We start from the raw sequence: 27,527 nt of genomic DNA on the forward strand, positions 1-27,527 counted from the left end.
GAGTGGGTGACACTCATTGTCCAAGATGTTGATCAGTTTGTTCAGGGTCCTTTTGTCAGATAGTGAAGTGATGCACTCCAGTTCAGCTCCCACTACAGAGCCAGCTTTCCTTACCAGCCTGTCAATTCGCCCCGCATCCTTTTTCCGTTTGTGCTTCCTCCCCAGCATACTACTGCAAGAGGACGCTGGCAACAACAGACTGGTAGAACATCCTAAGGAGCTTGCTGCACAAAATGAAGGACAGCAGCCTCCTCAGGAAGTACAGCCTGCTCTGCCCTTTCTTGTAGAGTGCATCAGTGTTGGCTGACCAGTCCAGTTTATAGTCCAGGTGGAGTCCCAGGTACTTACCACCTCCACATTGAACACATCAATGTGGACTGGTAGCAGAGTGGGCTTAGACCTTAGACCACCATCTCCTTGGTCTTTGAAGTGTTGAGTTGAAGATGATTGAGTTTGCACCATTGCACAAAGTCCTCCACCAGGCTCCTGTACTCCTCCTCCTGCCCGTTCCTGATACACCCCACAATTGCAGTATCGTCAGAAAACTTCTGCATATGGCATGACTCGGTGTTGTAGCAGAAGTCAGATGTGTACAGGGTGAACAGGACTGGAGAGAGCACAGTTCCCTGTGGCGCTCCGGTGCTGCTGATCACAGTGTCAGAGAGACAGTTCTTCAGTCTGACGAACTGTGGTCACTTGGTCAGGTAATCTGTAATCCAGGTTACCAGGTGAGCGTCCACACCCATCTGCAAGAGCTTGTCTCCCAGTCTGAGGGGTTGGATGGTGTTGACTGACAAGGGGTTACCATCGAAAACATAGCCTGAAAAAAGCATCACTTACCTCAATAATGTTCAAATGACTTAACACAAATCCTAAAGATATTAAAGGTGCTCTAAGCGATACTGGGTAATGTCACTTCTGTTGACTTTCAAACAAAACAGAGAGCTAGCTCGCTACTTCCTCCCCTACCTCCCGTGCAATTCAAATCTCCTAAACACGCATCTCGTCTGTGATTTGCTGGAACAGTTTGTTATGTTTTTATGGGTTTGCCCAGGTTGTTTTTGTTGTCGTTTTTGGAGCCTGGGCTGTCCACAGAGATCGTGTTTTATTACAGTGTATTCAGGACACAGACAGCTAGCGGTTGGTTAGGTGATGTTTACAGTAAGTGACATAAAATGTTTTAGCCTAAAAAACGCGTGGCATCGCTTAGAGCACCTTTAATCCTGCAGAGGAGTTGCTGCTTACATTTCGTGACAGTGCATCTTCAGCTGTGTTTCACAGTGCCTTTCACTATAGACCAGGGGCCGTATTTACAAAGCCTTTTATCTTACCACTAGGAGTACTCCTAAATCGCACTAAAATATTTTAGCTAGGAGTTTTCTCTTAAAAGTTATTCACAAAGCCTTTCAGACCTACTCTTAGTAAGGAAAAATGACAACTCCTAAACTAAGAGTGAGTCTTCTTTGCTATGGATGACGTCATTACTCATGCACGAGCTTGACTGAAGTGACCACCTTGATTGGCTGATGATTGTAACGCGGGAATGATTCCAAACACCTCCCTTACGATGATGAGTGACAGGTGACAGGTATGAGAATGCGTGCGCTACACAAGTAGCTCGAAGGACGGAAGATGATGAATAACTGAATAAAAAGGCCTAGCCTAAATGAATAAAGAGTAAGGCAAAACAAATAGCCTACAGTAGTAGCCTAATGAAACATAGGCCTACGGACTGATGCAGTATCTTTGCAACATTATTGAATTAATCTGTCACATATGCCTACGTTTGCAAAGAAGAGACCATTTTAATTTGATTCACAATGAAACGTTACATTTAATTTACATGTTAACAATGAGTAGTTTTGGTTGTTGTTGGTGGCGTTATTGCATCCCTTTTATGAATGCAAAATTGTTCCCTCGCGATTGGAAGCTCCTGTTGCCGCATAGGCGACGCATTTCAAAACATCGCAACGTGAAATGCCACAAAAAGCTGTTTGTGAATAGGTCTTAGTGAGTTAGGAGTCCTCTGGACTACTTTTAAGCTGTCCCAGACTTAGGTGCTACTTTTAGGTCTAAAATGCTTCGTGAATTACTTTTAGGGAAAAAAATTAGGAGTCCTAAAGTTAGGAGGGACACGCCCATTATTTTTAGGAGTTGCTCCTAAATTCGCCACTTAGGAGCTACTTTTAGCCTTAAAATTCTTTGTGAATACGGCCCCAGGTCAGTAGCGTAATGATTTTTAGAGGGTGTAAGACAGTGATTTTTGGATCATAAGCCAGACCACACCTTATGTCGCTAATTGCCCCACCCCTGGGCGCAAGGTTTAAAGGAGAAGTTCGGTGTGATATTGACCTAAAGTGTGTTGAAACATGATGCAGAGTGTGAACTTTTGTCTCATAGCTCATCTTGGCTTGTCCCCTGCACTCTGAAATCTGGCCCTAGTTAGCCGATGCTACCAACAGGTTTTCAAAGGGGGTGCCTCGGGCATCGGGCTAGCCATGCAAATAAATCACTGTTTTACACCATTTACGAGGCTCAAAGTAGCTCCACACTTCATTGGTAGACTTCCGAGGGCCCTGACATTTAAAACAAGACATTGAGAACTTTGAAAAAGCAGTGGTAGTTTATTTATAAGACGATTTATACAGACAGTACCCTCAGGAAGTTTACCGTTCGCCGCCATCTTGAATTTAGTCACGATAAGTCGAGCGACGAGTACGAATAAACAGGTATGATAAGGGATCAGATTCCAAAAATAATTCTGTGGAAATGCATGGATCCCAGTTGCTCTGGGAGGCTATTCTGACATCCTGCAAAGACATTAAAGCAGAAACTCTCCAAGAACTCACAAGTTCAATGGATGCAAGAATTGTGAATGAAGGGGTCCTATGTTAACATGTAACCTGGCCTGTTAAGATGTTTTTGATTGAAATAACTTTTGATTTAATTTATATGACCTCCAAATTACTCATACCATTTTTAGTTCTTTACAACCTATAAAATGTCTTGAAACTCTATTGTGCATAATAATTTGGAACAGTGCATTTTGAGTTTTTTATTTTTGAAAAAAATACTGTTATTATTGGGAGGTTTATTCAATAAAATTCGAATTATACGGTTGATGACTTGAAAATTATACTGACTGTCATTTACATCAACTAATTTAGGAAAATCTGAGAAAAATGTAATTTGCACAATAATTTGGAACGCAGTGTACACATTTAGGATAAGCTATTGAACACCTAGCCGGCACTCTAGCAAGAAGTAAGAAGGAAGGGTGCAGAAGAAGGCCTATCAAATAGCATTTGTAAGACCAGATTTCATTGACATATCAAGGGGAAGTATTGAAATGCTCAATGAGGCCAGTACACCAAAGGATGTGATACTGATTTAACATCAGGCAAAGAATGAACTTTTAACTTCTAACAATATTAAACATAACCAACACAAAACGACACAAATATAAATGGAAAATAACACAATGGCAATATGAATACCAACTGTTAATGTGCCGTATACATTTCTACCGTATACATTTCTTACCATAGATATCTACAATGACAAAAGATTACTTCCAGTTTAGAATACCAAAAGTTCTTCTGTTTTCTACAAAGGTTTATCTCCCTGCAAAACTCTACACAGCCATTGTTTTTCACTGGGATGATTTGTCTGTAGTTTTAGGTTCATCAAAATCTGTAGTGTCTTCGTCCCCAGGGGATTCTGGTGGTGTGCAGTTTGGACTGGGTTCCACATCAGGTGCCAAGGGAATGGACGATGAACCTATAGATTTAATATACACCACGTCATTTAAGAATTTCGAAAATGAAAAATTTAAGTTACTAAAGATCATAAATGAAACAATATATTAGCCTTATTTCCATATTTTGACATTAAAATGACATGCACTTCAGTATCTCCGTTATGAGGCGTATCACGGTTTTCATCATATTCAGGATATGGTGTTTACATGAATACAGAAAGTTGGTTATTAACATCTGTAGTATACAGTACAGGGCAAAAGTTTGGACACACCTTCTCATTTCAATTCAACTATGAATGAATGCAAAGTTATTTGGCCCACAGATGAATATTTGTCAAGTTATGGCTTGCTGAATATGGTATTAAATTAAAAAAAAAATAGCAACTTTGAAGAAACTAGAATTCACTTAATTCAGTTAATTCACTTTTTTGTTAAGTACATAATTCCACATGTGTTCATTAATAGTTTTGATGTATCTACAATGTAAATAGTCATGTACTGTCGGTTGAGAAAAATGTGGAAAGAAAATTGGTGCTACGTAGCACAAGTAAGCCGGCTGGCGGCTTAAGCCGCCAAAGTGGCTACAAGCTATGCTAACATCCAAATGAGAGCTGCAGCTGGCACAGCAGCATTACTGAATAGAAGATGGAGGACCAAAGATGACTTTAGGATAAATAAATAAATAAATGCAGAAATAAATTCAGAGAGAGTACAATTAAATAAACTGATCCATACAGTTTGGTAAAACTGGTAATTCATTTCTGCAACTACGTAATTGTTACCTAATTTCCATAATACAGTTACGGAAATATAATAATAAAATTAAGCAACGTGGAAATACATACAGGAATGAAACTATGTAGAGATACATAAATAACCTACATAAATGTGGCAATGTGGAAATACAGAAATAAACTAGAAAATGTAATTCCGAGGAATTACCAGTGCATGAAAATGCAAAACATATATTAACATAAAATGCTAAACAAACTTTTATTTGGAAACAGTTGTGGGCAGAGGAAACATTTGGCGGGAGTCATAGTTGATGACAACTGATAGTTGGAATGGCTGAACAGTTAAATAGTTGAATAGTTTCAAATAGTTAAATTATTTAATAGTTAATTATTGTAGTGAGGACTTTTATTTTGAAACAGTTGTGGGCAGAGGAATCTACTTCCTGAATTTTTGGTCAACGATACCCGGACACTGAACCACCGGGACACTGAACCACCGGGGTATGTAGCCCCTTTTACGGAAAATTTTCGTTTGGTCCCCGGGGGCCAATCCCCCCCCCCCCCCCCCCCACCCCCGCGCTGGGAAACCCAAAAAATGCAATTTTTCCTAAATAACTACCTGAACCGTGGCACCGAGGATGAAGACATTTTTATGGTATGTTGGTCTCAAGGGCCCACATCAACCTAGCCCATAATCACTCATTTGTGATTTGCACCCCCCGGTAAAAAATGAAAATGCAATATCATTCTGCTTTAATCGCCCCTCTCTTCAGTTAAGATGTTCAGAACTGCACCACATTTTATGTGTATGATTAACCTGACATTCTCTGGGGGTATGCCAAGTTTCGTAAAATTTCATCCATGGGGGGGGGGTCTAAAAAAATTAAGTTATGTGTAAATTTAGTGACTGTAAACTCATTGGCCTGTATGGTGGTGCACACATATACACACGCACACACAGGCACGCACATACCATCAGTATCGGCAATTACAACGGGCGATACATAATTACAAATTCAGTAGGATTAAAGGAAAACCAAATATTCATCATAATAATTTGCCTGCATTTCCAGTATTGGCGTCACGTAGTCGTTTGTCCACCAGATGGCGCATCGTTGCAGTGAGACGTAATTTTGTTGGAAGTTAATCTAAAGTGGGTTGGAAAGACACTACACTTCCTAAGGACAAGACTGTAGTTTACCGCAGAGAACGCCTAATAAGGGTAGGATGATTTCTGCATGACATGTAATTGGGGGCCTAGCAGCGAAGCTGCGAAGGCCCCCATTGGGCTGTATTTTGGGTCACCAGCGCATGGTGTAATACTCGTTATTCACCCGCGCAAAGTTGAATTCGGTATTTTGCACGTTTATTTTTTAAGCATTGCGCCCAGGGGTGTGGCAATTAACAACCTAGGGAGGGGCCTAGTAGTCAGGGGGCCAAAACTGATATTAAAACTCTGTCGGACACTTTTTGGTACAAGCATACAACCTATCCAGTATTAATATTTAACCCCTTAACATGTGTTCTAGCCAGGTTGTCAGCTTAGAAAATGTTTTTTTGTCCATTTTAACACTATATTCTTATAAGTAGTAAAAGCGGACTTTTTTCCCAAAGTGCTTTCATTTTCTTCCATGTTACCTACTGTAATTTTGGGCAAATGTGCAATATAATCCAATTTATGTGCAAGCATGATCATTAAGGTGGTTGTCAAGCTGATTTTTTTTTTGTGTGTGTGTATGATATTAAGCAATTTCAGGCCAATTTGTTGGTTTCCTGCTCAACATGACATACCAACACTAAATGTTGAATATCTCCACAACCACAAGGACCATATACATAGAAATGGTATCAAATGAAAGCCAATGAACATGTATTGTACAGTGTAAGAGAACAGAACTAGAACAGGAGATCTTCACCTAAAAAGAACCCATTTTCAAAGTGAATATCAGCTTGGAAACATAACACAGTATCCCAAAACCTCTATCAATCAGTACCCCTATCTATGGGAATGAGTCAAGCCAAGTTTAAAGCTTGTAGGGAGAGACAGTGCAATGCTGCACAAGTTGTAATTCTTTAATGTCAAGGCAGCAATGTAGAACTGTAGATGGTGGTCTATGGTGCTATTTGACTTCATTAATGTACCAGGTTGTAACACAAATTATATTTAATTGACATATCACTATAGTTATTAATTCCATCCTAACATAACTACTCTCTCACTTCTTTAGGGTAAGGGGTTAGTAACTAGTTAGTAGTAATAACTAGTCTTGCTGATCCTAGCACTTTCCACCTGACTAGAACTGACTCTCGATTGTTTAAAAAACAGCACTCACTGATGCACTTATTCTTAATGTACTAGAGCTTTTTAAAATGGTCCTATACGTGTTGAGAGAATTGCTTTATAAAGCTTAAACTGTTAACCATGTTGTTAGTTGCTTTAGTTAAAAATGTGTCAGCCAAATGTAATGTAATGTAATAACTAATAGTTGTATGGCAAAGGTATGTTTTTCCCTTTCCAATCAGTGACACTCAGGAAGGCAGCCAACAGAAGGCACCCAGGGATGTGCTCAATCTGAGTCCTGGTCAGGGACACAAAAGAAGAGTTTACCGTTTTGAGAATGAATACCTTCCCAATACAAAACATGCATGCATCCAAGGGCATAATATCAATCTAATCTACAAAACAAGAAAAACAATATCATGCCAAATAATATGAAACAATGTAGTTGCATATAATGTGGCAAAACTCAATAATAATAATGCGAGTACCTGAGTATTCTTGCACCGAGCTGCACAGGCACATCCACATGCACCACTACAAAATATTCCACTTTTTTGACATCTACACTGCCTGGTACTGCACTGACTTCCACTTTCCTTGCATCCACATATCGTCAGCTCCAAGCACCTGGCCTGTACAGGTTCTTTGGTTAAAAGCTGGGGGACAAGCATTCCATCCTTCATGTGCCAATCACAACTGGTTGGTAAGGGCAACTGTGGATGGGTCACTGGTGACTGTTTCCACTGAGTTGGTGGTAAAGTATCCACATTGGCTTTCACTTTCAAAAACAGGGCACAGCGAACATCATGGATTGAAGTGCTGTTTGTTTTTGGATCATCAGACAAACTGTTCTGCTGAGGATAGAATAGCTGGACTTGGTACTTCATCCTCACCAAAGTTGTGGAGAAGATGAGGGCACTGATGGAACACTTTCCACGCCATCCTTTTTCCTATTCTAGTGAACTGACTGGTAGTGTCACATCCAGTGATGGCATGAAATGCCAACAGACCATCCAGAATCTCATTTGACATTTTAATATCATGCACTTTAATGTAGCGTGGTTTCTTGGCAGTTCCTGCTTTCATCCAAATTTCACAGTACATCTGTGTCACTGCACTGAATGATGAGCCTCTCATACCCTTTGGTTGTGGGATCATGAGGTTGTGCCTTCATCTTCTCTACAACTTTGGTGAGGATGAAGTACCAAGTCCAGCTATTCTATAAGCATAAGTATAAGTATATATACTCTTTTGATCCTGTGAGGGAAATTTGGTCTCTGCATTTATCCCAATCCGTGAATTAGTGAAACACACTCAGCACACAGTGAACACACAGTGAGGTGAACCACACACTAATCCCGGCGCAGTGAGCTGCCTGCAACAACAGCGGCGCTCAGGGGGTTAGGTGAGGGGTTAGGTGCCTTGCTCAAGGGCACTTCAGCCATGCCTACTGGTCGGGGTTTGAACTGGCAACCCTCCGGTCACAAGTCCGAAGTGCTAACCAGTAGGCCACGGCTGCCCCAAACCTCAACAGAACAGTTTGTCTACAAACTGTATGATCCAAAAACGACCAGCACTTCAATCCATGATGTTTGCTGTGCCCTGTTTTGGAAAGTGAAAGCCAATTTGGATACTTTACCACCAACTCAGGATGCCTTGTCTCTGCACCTAATGAGGGCCCACTATCAAACAAAGGCAGTGCAGTACCAGGCAATGTCAAAAAAGTGGAATATTTTGTAGTGGGGCATGTGGATGTGCCTGTGCAGCTCGGTGCAAGAATACTCAGGTACTCACATCATTATTATTGAGTTTTGCCACATTCTATGCAACTATATAGCCTGACGAGCCAGACCCACATTAAAATGTAGGGTCTGGGCACTCACCGTTCGCAGTGCTCAGTTCGAGGGGCGGGATAATCGGTTGTCTTTCAAATTCCCTCTGCACGCAATAGGACAGCGCTAGAACGAGTCCCATGCGTTTTCCCACCAGCGGAGCTAGTTTGCTAGTTCAAACTTTTGCCAACTTAAAAAAAGCTTAACTCATGTCAAGCTGTTTGCCAACAGCAAGATCCATCTTCTTTGTTTTCAAGTAGCAGGGAATTCAAGTCAAACCGCTGCAACTCTGCCATCAATCATTATGTTAAGCCCGCCTAACAATTTGATTGGCTTGATAGAAGTTTAATTTTTCCAGCTCACAAGCCAACAGAGAGTTGCTAGACTAGCCCTGGCAGCAAATGTAATTTGCTGCTGCTAGGGTGCGTCTAGATTTCTAGGCTAGCAACTATATTGTTTCAGATTATTTGGCATGATATTTTTTTCTCCTGTTTTGTAGATTAGATTTATATTATGCCCTTGGATGCATGCATGCATGTTTTGTATTGGGAAGGTATTCATTATCAAAACAGTAAACGCTTCTTTTGTGTCCCTGACCAGGACTCAGACTGAGCACATGGACATGGTCCCTGGGTGCCTTCTGTTGGCTGCCTACCTGAGAGTCACTGCTTGGATGGGGAAAAACATACCTTTGCCATACGACTATTATATAGTTATTACTACTAACTAGTTACTTACCCCTAACCCTAAAGAAGTGAAAGAGCAGTTATGTTAGGATGGAATTAATAACTATAGTGATATGTTAATTAAATATAATTTGTGTTACAACCTGGTACATTAATGAAGTAAAATAGCACCATAGACCACCATCTACAGTTCTACATTTCCGCCTTGACATTAAAGAATTATAACTTGTGCAGTATTGCACTGTCTCTCCCTACAAGCTTTAAACTTGGCTTGACTCATTCCCATAGATAGGGGTACTGATTGATAGAGGTTTTGGGATACTATGCTATGTTTCCAAGCTGATATTCACTTTGAAAATGGGTTCTCTTTAGGCGGAGATTGTTTTTTTCATGTTCTAGTTCTGTTGTCTCTTACACTGTACAATAAATGTCAATTCTGACACTTCTGCAGACAGCACATGCTTTCATTTGATACCTTTTTTATGTATATGGTCCTTGTGGTTGTGGAGATATTCAACATTTATTGCTGGCATGTCGTGTTGAGCAGGAAACCAAAAAAATGGCCTGAAATTGCTTGTACAAGTCACACACAAAAAAATTCAGCTTGACAACCACCCTGATTTCTTACCTATGGGTGTCTTCTACCTAAAAAAATAGGGTGACAGCTTGTACCAAAACATGTCCGCAAAAGTCTTAACGGAAGCCCTTTTCAGAATTGGCCCCCTGACTATAGAGCGTTGTCTAAAAATCGCTATCATACACCACCTAAACCTGGTCAGAAGTCAATGGCGAGTTGTTCATATGCTATTTTAAGAGCGCATGTCACCAGTCATATTGGCAGGTGCACGCACCATCCTTCTATCATTCATGAACGCACACCAGCGCACGTCCATGCAAAGCATTACAAATTGCACGATTACAATGGGAAACATAATTAGAACAAAGATATTACGAAATACTGTACATCTCATAATGAGTAGTTATTCACCATCATTTGCAAATTGGTAATGACGGTTAAAAGTGATTAGGGGAGAGGCGAGAGACACGTATGGAGCACAGCTGAAGACGCACTGTCACGAGATATAAGCAACTCCTCTGCAGGATAAATGTTTTATTCAGTCATTTGAGCAATATTAGGGTAAGTGTTGCTTTTTCCAGCCTATGTTTTCGGTGGTAACCCATTGTCAGTCAATAGTGAAAGTAACTGCATATAACTGTCTTGTCGTTGACTGACTCCTTGGTGAAGTTAGTTTCACTTTGCCAATGAGTTCAAATAGACGAGTACAAATGTGTGAAGGCTATGCTAGGTTTTAGTAAAGCATGGTTTAAGAATGACTATTCTATACGGTCTCGCAAGCAGCCTCCTTCAAATGCGCCTTTGAATGCCAAAATACCGATGCATTTATTTGACATATCGCGCGTTGCGCCGTTAAAAAGGAATGACAGATGTCATTCTCATTGGTTTAAAATGATGTTACGCCCCAAACACACCCATATGACTGATTAAAAGACCTAGGAACACCTTGTTACGCCATGCGCTCCACTTTTGATAGCGAAACCCCTCCCAATGTGAACTGGACATCCTACTAAATTTGAATAGACTTTTGACGAGTGACGATGCACTTTAGAATGTCATGAAAGGGCCCATTGTCTGCATAGTCTGCCTGCCTATTCACCCCCTCCATGTTTGGTACTGTCTGTTCACTAGCCACTTGTACCACTGTCTTTATGCCTCACTGTTTGCGTGCTATATTAGCACATTAGCACATATGCATAACTCCCCCCCCCCCCCTCCATGCCACAGCAAACTGTGGCCACACTTATACATTTTTAGCCTGGGTGTTCCCATGCTGCCTTGCGCGCGATTTGATTCACGCTGCTAAGGCAGCCTGGAGACCATGGAGCCAATTTTCGCCTGAGATAGGGGACCAATCACAGAACAAGGGGGAAAGCAAGACGATGATGAGCTATGCACAGACGCATTTGATAGACATCCGTGGCACCCAATAAACGGATCTGGGCATTTTTTTCAAATACGAGAAAATGAACGTTTGGTTTCCAGACCACGTCTCATTGAGAAGTGGTGGCGCTAGCCAGGCTAATACATTTTCTTAAATAGTTAAATATATAGATATACTTTACTTTACTTTATTTCTGCATTGTTGCACTGTTGACTTACTCATTTGCACTATCACCATGACCACTATCACCATTGCACTCATTCACACAGAGCACCTTAGAGCACCTTACCCTACCTTACTATGCACAGAGAATCACAGGCTCAGTCCCTGCCTCAGTCATTGCAAGCGCCTCTGATTTATTAATCACCACTATGTGGATACTGTTTTTAGAATTGATTTAGATTAAGTGTTAGTATAATTTGTATTTTTGTAATTTGTATTTTAGTATATTTTTATATATTGTATTAAGTGTTAGTATAATTTGTATTTTAGTATATTTAGCATATTCTTTAACTTCTACTGTCCTTACTGCTTAGTTGTGTTTTTATATTATATACTTTAATTACTCTTTCTGCTGTTAAAGAATGTGTCTGTGTTGTATGTATGCTGCTGAGACCTTGAATTTCCCCTGGGGATCAATAAAGTATCTATCTATCTATCTATTGAGTTACTAGCTTTTCCTATTATACTTCCGCCATTGGAGTCTATGGCAGCCCATAGAACGCCTGCCTAAAAAGTGCGGAAATTTGGCAGAAAGTTTTGTGACACTCCACTGACCACTCATACAAATTTACGGATCTCTAAACCCAGCCGTCTAGCGCCACCAACAGGTCAAAATCTGGCCGAAAATTGAACCGCTGGGTCTAAAGTTATGAAATTCGGCACACTGATTTAGCACTGTCCCATGATCACTCTCACCAATTTACAGAACTCTATGCCCAACACTCTAGCGCCACCAATGGGTCGAAACTAGATTGCATTCATGCATGTGACCATTGAACGGTGCGACCAATTTTCACAAATAAAGCACTGTTGGAATCACTGGACCGACCAGAGTTCACTGACCCCTATTACGTCACTTTCCGCCATATTGGATTTAGTCCAAACTCTACAAAAAGTTTCAGCGGTCACACATTTCATCTGATTTTCACGGAACTTGGCGGAGATGATCTTCAGACCGAGCCGCACAAACAATGTCAGATTTTTCAAATTCCATGACAGCCAATCAAATATGGCGATGAAGCCGCAAAACAGGAAGTGGGCTAACATCTCGGTGACGCTTTAATGTATGAAGTCCAAACTTGATACAGGGACATATTAGCTGATTGTGAGGACATGCAAGGAAAGTGGTCTCATTTGGTCTCTAGGGGTGCTGTAATAAGGAAAGTGAGCTCACATCTCAACAACACTACCAAACTTGGTAGAGGGACATGGTAGCTGATTGTGAGAGCTCACAAAGACATTGGGGCAATTTGGCCTCTAGGGGCGCTGTAACAAAGTAAATGAGCTTATTTCTCAGCCATTATTTATCCAATTGCAATCAAACTTGCTGTGAGTGCTTGCTCATGCCATGGCAACGCCATTCCTGCTATAGCACACTGCTAGGCCCCCGCATTGCTGCTTGCAGCTATATTTCCCATTTCTTCTTGAAGCCGAAATAAATCTGAGAATGTTTATCGGACATGCTTGATTTTACTGCAGGCAGGCTACGTTAATCTTAAGTTATATCAATAGCCTAGAGTAGGTAAAATAATGTTACCGTTAGCATTGGTTGAGTGATGGAAGCCAATTTGATTATTGATGTATTTGTAGAAAACCATAAATGCGGTTATAGGCTACCAAGAAGCCTATATACAGCTAACAGATAACAGCACTAATTGCATCTTTCGACTGTCATCTCATTTGCTTATGACCATAACCTAGGCTACTAACAGGAGCTAAGTGAGTTAGCCACAACACGTTCTAATGGAAAATATATAGGCTACCTGAAAGATAACCTGTCTATGATGCATCCTAAACACCGGGCTGGGACATTTAGCTCAAAGTCTCAAAAAGCATCTGAGTCAACGTTCATTCCCAAACACCCATATAGGCTACTTCAATCCTCTATTTTCAAAGGTGGTTCAAGTAAGGAAGAGCATGGCTCAAAGTAAAGTAACTAGGACTGAAACTACATAAATTCGTCAAAGTGAATAATTTGTGTCAACTCGCCGCAATGTACATTTATTAACGCACCCATGAACTACATCTCCATTTAAACCAAATGTTTTAGAGCGCATGTTGAGAGATGTATCCAGGGCAGGGCTGTACCTACACATATTTGTTGCACGTGCTACAAAAATCATTCTTTGCGATGGATGATTTAGTACCAACGTTACACCGGTCCAATACAGTTTTGCCTATGGCTATACCGTGAGACTGAGACGTTTTTTGTTTGTTCGAAGTGCGTGTTTAGGGTGTGAGAGGGGAGTCGATGCGCTTTGATTCCAGCTTGGTAGTAGTAGTGTATGCGATTAAAAAACATGTGTGTGTGAAGTATCCAAACAATGATAACGCTTTCATTATGGCTGCTTTAGCCACAGACCTTGAGCTACTGTACAGTGGGTTGGGTTCCATTTAGAAGTGTCGCTTTCCGTGATTCACACAGCTGCGTGAAATGTATTACTACTGATATGCAAAACTATTAACTTTTCGCCAAGAGGTGGCAGCTTAAGTCCGCTTGATACTGTAAGCCATTGGTTCCCAAAGGAGATTTTATTTGGGTCGCCAGCATAGCCTAGTGACAATTTATGTTGTGTAATAGGCCTAGCATAGGGCCTACCTTTTATAGCTTATAGTTTGTTAACAGTCACGGTTTTGTCATAACTCCCTCTATGCATTTTTGCATTTAGAATAGCTCTGAAACCGGGGGCGAACACGTCGCAAGGGGGGCCCCAGTGCGTGGATATCTCAATCGCAAAATTAAACAATATTTCTATCGGGCGCCTACCATGGACTAGGCTGGGTGAACTCAGCCTGATCTGCCGGCGATTCCTTTTCGATTTCTTAAAAGATTGAGCTTGGTCTGGCGAAAGCCAGACTAACCATGGACCTCATAGTTGCAAAATGCAAGGGAACATGAATCAGCATATTATTTGCACAAACAATAACGGACAGTAGCTCTTTAACTTGGCCCATTAAAATGTGTATGAACAGTCTAGCAACGCATTTCATGAAGGCCCTTTTGGACATGTCAGTTATTTGCACCACTGGGTAAAACGGCATTTTGTTTTAGATTACTGGTATTTAATTTGTGCATTGACAATAAAGCTGAATATCATATGAACTAGATGACTAAACCTATGCATATGTAGAAGAAGAAACATTCACAAAAATCCATGACATAACCTCTCTTCTTGATAGCTGTTGAAAACTGCATGGAACTGACAGGGATTGTTTTGTTTAATAATAAATAAATAAATACATTATGCTGCTACCTTCTGCTTTTCCCAAATACAATGTAGCCTACAGGTGTACCTTTCATCAGTCCAGTTGCAATGGATGGACTGTGATGAACTGCCCTACTTGTGATTGTTTATATATTTTAAAGGTTTTATAACAATGCTACACATTTTTTGGCAAGTGCTACACATCTATTCACCTTTGCAGTGCCAGTAGGCTACTTTGTGTGCGGCCCGCAAACACACATTTCAAACAAGCATACACAAAAGTTTCAAGAGTGGGGGATGGAGTAGAAGATGGAGACAAATTCATTAATATGATTTATTTTTGCGGACTGGATGTACAGGACTGAGCGGCGGTCATATTTTGTACCGCTATGCGGTACATCTAGTTTAATAGGGAATTATTGTAGTGAGGACGTTTATTTTGAAAGTTTTAGGCAGAGAAAACAGTTGGCGGGAGTCATAGTTGATGACAAGTGACAGTTGGAATAGCTTAAAGGAAAATTCTGGTATTTAGCACTTTGAGTCCCTTTTCTGGTTTGTTTTGGATGAACTATAGTGGTGGACACCGAAATGTTGACGATTGGTCCTGTCTCAACCTTTCTGACTCGTTTTGAATCGCCTTTGACTAGTCAGAGTGGCTGCCAGCAGGCATACTGTAGGCTACTCAAACATGTCCTAAAACAACCCTTAACGTTCGTTTTCAAAATTGTGCAACTCACCGAGTGGTTGAAAACTAAACTTTGGTATGGACTTCAGGCTACAGGAAGCAACTAAGAGAAACAGATGTATGTGACAGCTACAAACTCTAGGCTGTTCACATAAGGAATGATAGCTATAATACAACCCCAAAACAGAAAAAGTTGGGACGTTGTGTAAAATGTGAATAAAAATAAAATGTAATAATCTGCAAATCTCTTAAACTCACATTTAGTTGCAAAAAGGACAGAAAGCATATAAAAAGTTGTGTAATGATAAAGAAAACAAAAGAAGGAATATTTCACAACTAATTAGGGTAACTGGCAGGGTTTCTTAGAAGAAAAGATGTAGTGGTATTCATCACTCTGTGTAAACCTGTGTGCGCAAATGATGGAACAATGTTACAGTGGGTACTAGTTAAAAATGGACACTTCATTCACGGGAAAAAAACAGAGCTGCCTGAAATGTAAGTACAACTTCAGCCGCTAGGGGGCAGCGTAGGTCCGCTGTGGCGTTCCGCGGTAAAAAAAAATTAAATACACTAATGAGGTTGAAATATAGCCTTTGCAGCATACAGCATCTCCTTAACAGTAATGTTAACAAAATGACAGCATTCATATGACAAAGGAAAACAAATTCGGTCACTCAAGGCTGTGCCACAGCAACCAGTGTACAGTCCTACCCAGGCTTGGAATTTCACCATTTTGGGGGCAAGGCCACTTGGCCTTTAGTTGGGCATATTTGGTGGGGGGCACAAAGGCCACATGTCAGGGCACTGAGGCCAAAGTTAACTATACAGTTGTAGGTTATAACCATGTTCACGGTTGTATTTAGCCTATTCACAGCAGTAGACCTGCATCACTGTATGAAACTTACAAAAACATGAAACATGACATATTACATAGAACTGTAAGTCATCTGATCCTGTAATATTTACACATATCTAGGCTATATTTAACATTTATTTTATATTTGGCCTGTTATGAAATCATGTATTGAACAATTTAAGCACAGCTCAGCTTTAAGAAACTCAAATAGCCTAGATGCATGCTTAGCGTTTTGTGATGATTAAGGCTACTTTCACAAACTCTAAGTCAGCTGTATATCCTCTGATTTTAATATTTACCGGTATCTAGGCGATATTTGTAACATTTATTTTGTATTTGGCCTGTTATGAAATAATGTAGAAAAATGTAAACACATTGTGAAACTTAAAGCCCAAATTTGGAGACATGCATGTCGAAATTTGCTGCAAATTAAAAACCGGATTACTCTGGAACGGCTAACTGTACAGGGGACTGCTTTACACCTTTGTGTTCGGTAAGGTCTGCTGTTTATTTTGATATATGGTTTGTCATGTGTTGAACGAAGGGTTTGTGAAGTATTCCACCGAGATGAATGGGTAGGGAGATAGGCGCAGAACCTAGAATTTATGATTAAATGTAATCATATTATTTACTTGTCTCGCGAACCGTTCACCACAGTAATTAGCGGTTAACACCATTTAAAAGCTGAGAAAAAGCTCTTTCATGTGATGTGATACTTGTGATGTCTGTGTGATGAGTAGGCTACTTCGCGAGTAGTGCAACTGAGAAGAATGGGTGAATTTGGACGCACTTTCTTTCTTGCCGTGCGCTTGCCTGCCATCACTTTCTTCACTGCGTAAAAGACTAAATTAATTTGCACTGTGAATGCTAAGATTATTTTGACTGGCCATAGGCTAATAAAATACGCTATTAGTCGGACGCAAACCAGAATATTGAAAAGAATGGGGCAGCAAGGCCACAGTGGCCTGTAAACCTCTGATTTTCAAAGGGGCATCACGGCCAACACAAGGGCCGTGAATTTCCTACCCTGGTCCTACCCAATACTCGATGCACCTAGCGTTGTCTGATGGTCGAGTGGGTTAATGCGCGTGTTTCCCGAACAGGTCTGTTCTTTCAGGCAGTCCTGAGTTCCAATCCAGGTAGGAGTAGCCTAATGATGCAACGTTTTTCTTTAGAAATCTTTTTATTGAATCGACTACTAGCCTACTACAGACAGTCGATGAGGTGTTCTGAAGTAGGCTTAGGCTGGGTGTAGGCTACTTTGAAACTTCTGCGGGGTAACGGGAGCATTTGTTTTTAAAACATAACTTGCATCTTTCTATTCCAACCATTATTAGGCCTAGGCCTATTTTTTATCTTTTTTTTTTGCAAGGTGTTGCTCCTGGCAAGACTTGTTTATAAGACGTTTGGTGATTGGTAATTGATAGCTGTTTTTGGGACACGTTAAACTTTCTTTATAATGAGCGCATACGGGGAGTAAAACAACTTGTTGCCGTTTTGGGACATTAAGCTACGTTTAAGCTTTCACGTTAAGAATTTTATTAATTTATTTATATATTTAGGATACTTGCGCAAACCCTGGATACTTTTATTGCCACACAACAATATTGGTGGTATTTGTTGTTACATTAGCTTCAGAAAGCACCACCTCAGAAAGCTGCACTGCTTGTGAAAGAAGGGAGTGGGGGAGGGGGGCTTAACGTGAAAAAGCTTAACGTAGCGTAATGTCCCAAAACGGCAACAAGTTGTTTTACTCCCAGCAGGTCTTCATAGCCTGAATGGTAGGCTAGAGGAAGTGGGGGTAGGGTAAGATGGGATGACCAGAGCCGTCTTCGCTGGATCTGGGCTATGGACTATGGACTAAGCCTATGTGCAGAGTTCCTGACACAAAAAAAGTGTGTGGTCCACCATGAAAGCCTTATTCCTCACCCGCACATCCTAAATGGAAAACAGACTATACCATTATGTCATTATAAGACTTAGTTTTCTGTCTTTGACTATTTTATGGAAACAATTGGGAAGAACACTTGTACTATTCAGAAAGCATATCTTCTATCGTATTTCCAGGCGCACACAGCTCGTTACCATACTGTATATCGACTGCCTAAACAGATTTTCTGTTGTTCTTTTCAGTGGCCTAGTAGCAGAACAGGTGAGTAGCCTATGTTCTTTTTCGTGCAAAAGACACATCAGGAGAACGTCGCAAAAATTCAATTAAAAAAATGTCAAGTCAATGTAAAATGGAAGCAGGAGCAGGGAGAGTTTGTACCTCCAAAATGACTATTGCAGAGATCAGTTCGTCTCTGCTCTTGGGTTTGGCCTCGCAGTGAACTCAACTCTCTTGTTGTTTGCAGTTTGTTAAATAAAGCGCTGCAGATTACATTATTTATTTCTGATTAATTGCGTCTTTCGATGTGTTTTGCAACATCTCAGCCTGCCAACCTTGAAGAATTTTTTTTAGTAGCACCTCGAGCCGATAAAAAAAAAAAATTGCTCATGTCGGCCTTCATGCATGCAGCCAAAAACAGACATAGCCATACTTGCAAGACACGTTTTGGATAGCGACCCATCTTTAATGTTGAATTTCTATCTAAATGGGATCCAATGTGTTCCTGAAAGTGCAAACTGAATCTTTTACAGTAGCTCTATAATGTTGTTGACAATCTGTTTTAGAGCCTAATAACAAAGTCCTTTTAGGCAAGTCCCTCCACTCGGCGTCCATATTGCAACGTTATTTGGGCACTCATCGGGCATCCTATCCGGCAGAAATGCGTATGCGCAAGGCTTCACGACACCAACCTTGCTCCAGCGGCGAGTTCACAACACATGATTGGCACAACACACCACATAATTGACTCAATGTATTCACATCACACTACATGATTGGCTCAATGTATTCACATGTCAACGTTTTGCCGAGGAAGGGGTGGGATATGTGTAGACAACAGCGTTACAAACTAACCCTATGCATTTCTATGGAGGATTTTTTGAGTGCTGTGTCTCCTTATTAGAAAGTCTCTGCTAATAATCCTGACCTATGAAAACCACTTGTGTTGATAGGCACTGATGTGGATATGTTGTCCATTTTCTTATATGTGGCCTCTAATCAATCATGTCTGGTATTATTACCTTTTTTCAATTCATTATTATTAAAGATTTATTTTGTAAAGAAATACATCTATCGCCCATGTTATGCCAACATATCTAATTCACCTGGATGTGGGCTACAGTAGATAGAGGCTTATGGACATCTGCTGTTGTCAGTGTGTAGTCTATCCCTTTACTCACAATAACCTATATGTTTTCTTTATTTGTTAAAAAAATAAAAAACATTCATTGTTCAATTATTACCTGCTGACTAATGCAAACTACTGATTGCTTTTAAAGAATTTCACTTGCACGTGCACTTAAGTTTCTTTCAGATCGCGGTGTCTTTCTGCCATCTGTGAGGCCGCAATGATTAGGCCTACATTATCCCAACTACAGTGATAGGTGCGCGATCTCCGTCTGTAAGCCTATTATTTGTTCTTACGCTATTAATCAAGAAGAAGGATCCATATGCTCCAAAGAAAAAAAACAAATTGAACACTCATTAATTAGCAGCTCAAAATATTTCGCCTTGGTCCACTTTCAGACTCGTTGTATGCGTACTATTACGTTTTTAGCTTTTTTTTTAAAAAAAATTACGAAACTAGACACTCTAATACACCTTATATGTGATTTTGGGAACTCTGTGATGAATGGAAATTAAATATATGACGATCGAAAACTCATGAAAACGCACAATCTGGACATTTTATCATAACTCGGTTGCCGCTTTGGGTCGAATCAATGACGCATGCACGTCAGGTCAAAACCAGGCCATTTTCGTGGGTCCTTCACTAGGTGGCAGTCTCGCCAGGTCTCGCTGATCACTTCCCTGAAAGTTTACAGGCAACACTTCATATTTCATGAAAGACGTTATATCTCCATTTCTAGAAAAAAACAGCGATTTTGATGAAAACTAGCCACTGTTTAGCTTGGGATTTCTCAGGAACAGAGGCGTGTAGAAATACACGATTTGCACCCACTGAGAGCTTAAAGTCTCACCTTTTAAACGAGCCAGAATATGCTGTGGCTGTACAAAAATCATCAACAATGGTCTAGATTGCTGGCACTCTAGGACAAAGCTTCCGAAAACAGCTTGGCATTCAATGAGTTAATGGCTGGATTTTGCCTTGGAAAGGTCCGCGCTCCATTAGCGCCTTAGTTATGAAAACTTTAACCATCAGCGACACATTGAAAATATGCTAACTGAAACAACTCGTGAACAAGTAATAACTTTCCAAGACATAGTCAAACTATAGGCCTAGGTGAATTTACAATCGCACTCACAACTCACAAATGAAGGGACATGAAGCAAGATAGTAGTGAGTAGGGATTTTTGTTGAAAAATCAACTTTAAATACAATAGAACAATATTTACAGTTCTTTTTATAACTGAATTTATGAACATTCCAGACACAGTGATGACCTCATAAGAGGGAGTCCAGCAAAGTTGAGCTTAGGGGAGAATGGGTTTTAGCTGCATTTTCTTTTACATTGATAAGGCCAAAAATGTTCTTTATGACATACCAGTGGTTCATAAGCATGAGCCTGACTGGCAGGGACAAAGTAAAGACGAATAGGCTACAAAATTTAGGTAAATCATGGCTATCAAATCATCAGTGAGAAATTGATTAGTATCATGTATCATGTATGTATCATGGCTTCAAAATGGCAGTGTCATTTGCCATCACATAGGCTTTCATATACAACAAGTTAAGTAGAATCAGTAAGCAAATGAATAGCCTGTCTATAGCTAACATTAGTTGATAAGCAGATGTATATATATAAAGAGCAAATGTGTGGTAGCACATACACTGATGGTTTTATAGTCAGGTCTCTAAAGAAAAGCATATATGCCCATCGTTGGCTGAACACAGACTAATGAGTTGCTTACTGATTCTACTTAGTTTAGCCTATATGTGATGGCAAGTGACACAACTGGCATTTTCAAGCATTGCTACTTACCCATACCCTCTTCATCACATTTTAAGATCAATAATGGTTGCCAGTAAAGAAAATATGCATCAGGATATTTTTATGTCAGGCAGGTAGTAGACTCTAGCATGACATACTGGAATGAAGTTGTTGAATGAAAATGTTTTTGGCCTCATAAGTGTAAAAAAACCTACTGTATGATCCCTTATCCCATGTGTTTTAATTTACCAACTTTGCTGGACTCCCTCTTATGAGGTCATCATTGTGTCTGGAATGTTTCCTGGAATGTTCATAAATTCAGTTATAAAAATAACTGTAAATATTGTTCTATTAAGCAATATAGCACGAGTGAGAGTGGGGTTGGTCATGGATATTCCCACGGGTGTTGTTCGGCCGTAGCCACGAGGCCGGAGGCCGAGTGGCGCAGGCAACAACAGCCGTGGGAATATCCATGACCAATCAAACGATCACGAGTGCTATATTGCTTTTATACAACAATTCTACCACAAACTAAATAATCTGAAAACATCCCGTTATTGTTTAAAAATTTTACATTTTTTAAATAGTTCCCTTTTCAATAGACAGCATATTGGTTGCTAGGTAACCAACATTCCAGATCCCTCGTTACGGGTCTTTGTGGTTTACGTGTCTTCTTGAAAGAAATGTTGAAAGTCGGGCTGAAATCACATTCATATCTAGGTAGGTTTGCTGCATGCATGTTACAAGGACACTGGGCCATGTCATGTAAGGGACATGGTACAGCAAAAAACGGAAACATAGTCTACATTGCAGAACCACTCAACTTTATTAATTTATGGTGAATAAATGTTACACTACTGTGCACAGCCTGACGTGACGATGCTAGCTCATTAGCAGCGGTTAGCTAACTATGCTAACGTTAGTTATCTACAAGTCTCCTCCAAGTGACAATCATATTATACACAATGCTGAGAATAATTACCATCCTCGTTTATCTTACTTACATTGAGTTGACTGTGTGGCTTAATCCACAGATGTGGTGAAGCACTGTTTCGTTATGGTTTGCTAAGGAGTAACCCATTGCTTGAAATAGTGGAGAGCTGGGATGAGAACTGTGTCAAATGCAAATCTATTCTTCGCATTGTATAGCGGAGTGATTTATTATTAGCTGTGCAAAGTCTGAGTTGAAATGTCCAGGGATATTCCAAGTCATGGAACGTCTCTCGGCCAATCAGAAACAAATAAATAGTTCCATAGAAACCAATTGTTGTATAATTGTATTTAAAGTAGATTTTTCAAGAAAAATCACTACTCACTACTATCTTGCTTCATGTCCCTTCATTTGTCAAAAATGTTTTTTAACCTGACATACGCACTTTAACCCACCGTTGGCTGAAGAAAAAATAACATAAAAAGAGGCCACTATGCTGTCATTCTCACTTGTCACTTTCTTTCTGTATCTCATCCTCGCATAAAATATATATGCGAGAGATTCACATGCTCAAGGCCTATAGCGCCCCCTTATGTCACTTACGTCTCATGGTTGACATATACTTTCAGCTGTGCACACCAAATTTGGTAGGTGCATGTAACTCCCCAAGACGAACAACTTTCATGTACATTGCATTAGCCACACCCAACAGGATGTGAGATATTTGGGATTTTGTGCATTGTGTACATGAACAATTTTGATGTACATCTCCTAGACGATTCATCTGATTCATGTCAAATATGGTATACATCATGTCAAGATGTTGCTGATTCTAAATTTAAAAGCTTTATTGATATGTTGTAATATTGTAATTATACAGTATCTTACCATGATGTACCTGAAGTTTGCCACAAGTTATGATTTACACATTTTTATAAATCTAAATGACTGGGACTACCCACAGCACACACAAACCTGCAGTAAGTTGGATACTCTTATTATATCCTGCTGCAGAGGACATTGCCTGCCCCAAGGCTTGATTGGTGCCCAGGCGCTGCTGAGTAGTGGTGGTTCGGTGGGTCGTCTGTTGTTGACTGGCTTTTCCATCTTTGCTGGGTCTGGTCCATAAAACATTTTCTCCTGACTGGAGGGCTGATCCTAACTTCTGAGCCATATCAATCAACTAACATAAAGCACAGAAATAGGCCATTAACAATTAACATTTAGTCATTTAACTGATGCTTTTATTCAAAGTGAATAATAATAGAGAACCATCAAGGACAGTGCAACAAGGACATGGTAGTGCAACAATAACTATCAAGCCAGGCCGAGCCAAGGCTGTATTCGAGCCTACAGGTGATAATGGCCGGGCTTCAAGCATGAAGTATAAAAGACGTTTCTTTCCCGATTATCAGGCTGATCGTCCTGCTGTCTTGTCCTAAATCCTGCCTACAAAGCTAACGTAATGCTCACATTAATGGAGGGAAGCCTGATGATGTGTTCTTTGAAAATGTGATGTGTTAACTTATATATTATAACTAAAGCATATTTCTACTTTGAATTTCAACTCCACACAGTAACAACAACTCCAAGGTCTTAACATATAAACCAGTTTGACCATAGTTAAAATGCATTTCCAGAAAGTGTCTGTCAGGTAATCTCAAAATAGTGATCATGGTTCATTCAGCTATGGTGCATGTAGCGACTCCACACTGTAATAACCATCATCTCCAGTAAACATGTTAATTTTTTTTTACAGAAATTGCCAGGTCATCTCAAAGTTACTATAGTTCATTCACTGTAATGCAGTCTAGGTTGCTGTAGCCATTTGTTGCTCAGTGTAGCATTAACAGCTGCTAACATGCAAATAAAGCATCTTTATCAAGGTAGACATATTTAGTATATATTAGTACATATTTCCTATATACCATGGTGTTTTAAAAGTAAATTCAGCAATACATTTAACTGGTAGCCTGAAGATGTTGGTCTGATATCAAATCAGTTGGCAGTTCACTTAAGTCAAAATTAGTTTCTAGTAATGGTAACATAGCATGTTTCCAGTAGCATGCTAATTGTTCATATTTAATCACCGCTGGCTAAAAAGTAATCTTGGCTGCCTAAAATGTAGTGTTATTATGAACCACTCTGAATTTGATGGTAATTAAACATCTATACATCCATAACGTGTTCCTTTAAGCCAGCAGGGTCATTCTATGTCAAATCAGACAAAATTCAGGAAAATGGTTGAGGAAATTCTGAGACTGTGCAGCAAAATTTGTCTACCTAATATTTAGGTCCCAAAACAAAGACGTGTAAAATATATTTTTTGCTAAATTCCAATGTTTTCATACATTTTGTCACCCTTGATTTTATATAATTTTTACACTCTAAGAAATGCCTTATCTTAGGCCATGTTTGGGCATTAACATCTTGAAAAGTATATTCCTAGCCTGCTCAAACTTTATAGGGTGGAAGACAGACATTATGTCTGGACCGTTAAGAGTTTGTACTGCCCATTCGTTTTATACCCTCCATAGGTTGACTAAAACAGGTATAAAAAATTATCTTCTGGTGATTTATTGTACTCTCACAATGATAACAATGAGGGAAAATCCATCCTTGAAAAGAAGTACATTTATTTTGAAAAAATAAATATTTTTGTTAACAAAACCACGTTGCTCAAATTAATTCAAAATATAGTGCTTTGCTTCCCTTCAAGGCTGGATATTTCCGTATTGTTTTCATTGTGAGATTACAATAAAATGCCAACAGATTACTTTTTATACCGGTTTCTAGTCAATTTTAGCAGAGGTGCCAATAATTCTGGAGGGTACTGTATAAGGCCCTAGATATGGAAAAAAGTGCAAATCTGATATTGAGAGTTATTTTTTGTATCCACATGCCCTCAATCATTATTTTGTCTGCAAATAAAATACTTTATTAATGTTGAGTCAATAGTTGAGGTCTCTCCAACAAATGTACATGAAGATATTATGGATAAAACAAGGTGTGATTGCATTTTTTGGTAATGTTCATAGGACTTGTTTGTTGTTTGTAAACGTAGGTGCCCACGGCGGTAGAGAATACTTTGAGTCAAGAAAAAATTGTCGTGATGCACTCAGAACTTCAATATGCTTATATGTTTTCCCCTATCATCCTATTTTTAAAGCAGGCGTACCTATGGGCATGTAATTGGGCATTTAATTGGGCTACGGTTTTCTACAGGAATGGCATGTTTGAACGGGCACTGCACTAGTCTCGCGAACTGTTTACCACAGCAACTAGTGGCTAACATTGTTTAAAAGCTGAGAAAAAGCTATTTCATGTGATGTGATACATGTGCAATGCAAAAAGTGATATAATCTTATTTCTAAAAGTTATTTCTATTTTGAAAGCCCTATAATTAATCATTATATTTATCTTTGCTGTGCCGTTATTTTATGAAATCTTGCCAGATATGTAGTAACCGTTTTAGAAAAGCAATAAGCCACACAATAAAGACGATGCTATAGGAGATTGCAGAGTTATCCAGTTCCCCACTACTGACCAGCTATAAACTGTGAGAGCCAGGGCACTTTGACATAGGCTGAACTCTTTGTGATTTGGGAAATAGGCAAGAATATAAAGAGTGGTATTTGCCTTGTGTAATGGAACTGGTGAGTCTTGAAGTCTTCAGTAATTTGTTCACATGAAGCACATGATATGCCGATTGAAACACATTCCACTTAGCTATACATGTAGGCTACCATGCTCATAATTCACTTTTAATTGCAAACAGAAAATATCTAGCTAGCATCATATCATTACATGTTTCTATATCCAAAAGAATAAAAACTGTTAATACCAACTTAATATCATGTTTATCATTGTTAATATTGTGCTATACATGTGTGTCACAATGTTAGAGTTTGTGGACTAGCCACAGACAATATTTGGTTACACTTTACTTAACAATGTCGTCATAAGAGTGACATGACACTGTCATGAACGTGTCATTAACAAGTCATAAATGTTTATGACATAACGCTTCTGTTATCAAGTGACATTCAGTTTTTGTCATAACAAGTTAGTGTTAGGATTAGGGTTAGGTTTAGAGTTATGGTTAGGGTTGGGGTTAGGATTAGAGGTTAGGATTAGGTTTGACATGTGTTCATGACAGTGTCATGTCACTCTTATGTCAAATACTGTCAAGTAAAGTGTTGCCCAATATTTGAATGGAGCTTATAAAAGATCATTATGAGAATGTGTAGACACAGTGCTTTTAAAGTGACAGTGCACCCTTCGTAAACGACTTAAACAGCATCAAATTAGTAGTATTTCTTAAGAAATTAATATTTGAAAACAAAATGACTGTGTCATTATTATCATTTAAATAATATAAGTGTTTTACTTGTGTCACAGATATACACTCTTTGTGGTTACTCATTAATTTGGCGATGTTTTGTATTTAATATGCCCTTTAAGAATCCCAATACCTCCCCTACCCCTAGATTTTTGCCCTAACCCTCGTTTTTGCGCGTGCACGTGTAGGGCTAGGGTGTCCCATTACTTTAGGGAGCAAGGGGAAGTGCTATTTTCCCCTTAAAATCAACCCTCAAAATATAGCCAGGACCGATGCAGGCTTAAAACAAAGTGGGAGGTGAAATTGTTGATTAACCAGACGTAGAATTACTAGCACAGCCCACACAACGATGACCGCTGGAACGGGCATGTTACTGAATGAAAATAGTAGCAGGCTACTACCGGTAGACACGTCGGCGCTGCGCGTGACGTAGGTGAGCACGTTCGCTACGCTAATTTGCATATAGTGGTGTCCCAATTCATAGGGAAAGATATTCACCTCCACTTCCCTTGTCGAGGGGGCTTTAATGTTGAGGGCAATCAAAACCAAGTGGAAGTTTTAAGGGGGGAGAAATGGGACGGACCCTTAGTCTTTAGGGGGAAACATTTTAATCACAATTAATCTAGATTAATTCATTTCAATATATGAAATTCATTTGTTATTGTTTTATCATTTGACAGCCCTAGTTTAAAGCGTTAATGTTTAAACAGTGTTTCAGTTAATTAAACAATAAGCCCCAAGATGCTGTTATAGTGATTTTAGAACAGCTTTTAGGCATTGTTAGGCATAAGACAAAGTGTGTTTAGGTGTATGTTTGCAGAGTATTTTATAATGGCTGTAAACGTGACTTAGCCAATCATAATCAAAGAATATAACTATCTGTTTTACACATTTAAATTGACTCGGCTTTGCCTTAAGGCTCTGCTTTAAGTCGTATTTTTCATTATCCAACTATTGTTATAACATAATATTAGATAGCTTTGTTTACTAGTGGCAACGGTTGCTAAGAAAGGGAAACCCACAATGGCAT

General features: G+C 39.6%; 1 protein-coding gene across 2 annotated transcripts in view; it reads right to left on the reverse strand.

Moving 5' to 3' along the window:
- Positions 1–2,580: 2,580 nt before the first annotated feature.
- bbs4 (Bardet-Biedl syndrome 4) overlaps positions 2,581–27,527 on the reverse strand; it is a 122,296-nt gene continuing 97,349 nt past the window's right edge. For both annotated transcript variants that reach the window (XM_076302728.1, XM_076302735.1), the window contains exons 15-16: positions 23,131–23,338; positions 2,581–3,780 (exon numbers count right to left, since the gene is read on the reverse strand). In XM_076302728.1, the coding sequence (XP_076158843.1) occupies positions 3,653–3,780; positions 23,131–23,338 (336 nt within the window). In that variant the 3' untranslated portion in view covers positions 2,581–3,652. The remainder of the gene's footprint in view (positions 3,781–23,130; positions 23,339–27,527) is intronic.

This window comes from Alosa pseudoharengus, unplaced genomic scaffold (assembly GCF_046254945.1).
Source record: "Alosa pseudoharengus isolate Yale_2024_CS ecotype anadromous, Long Island Sound unplaced genomic scaffold, YU_APseudo_1.1 YU_APseudo_1.1_scf_10, whole genome shotgun sequence".
Taxonomy (NCBI): Eukaryota; Metazoa; Chordata; class Actinopteri; order Clupeiformes; family Clupeidae; genus Alosa; species Alosa pseudoharengus.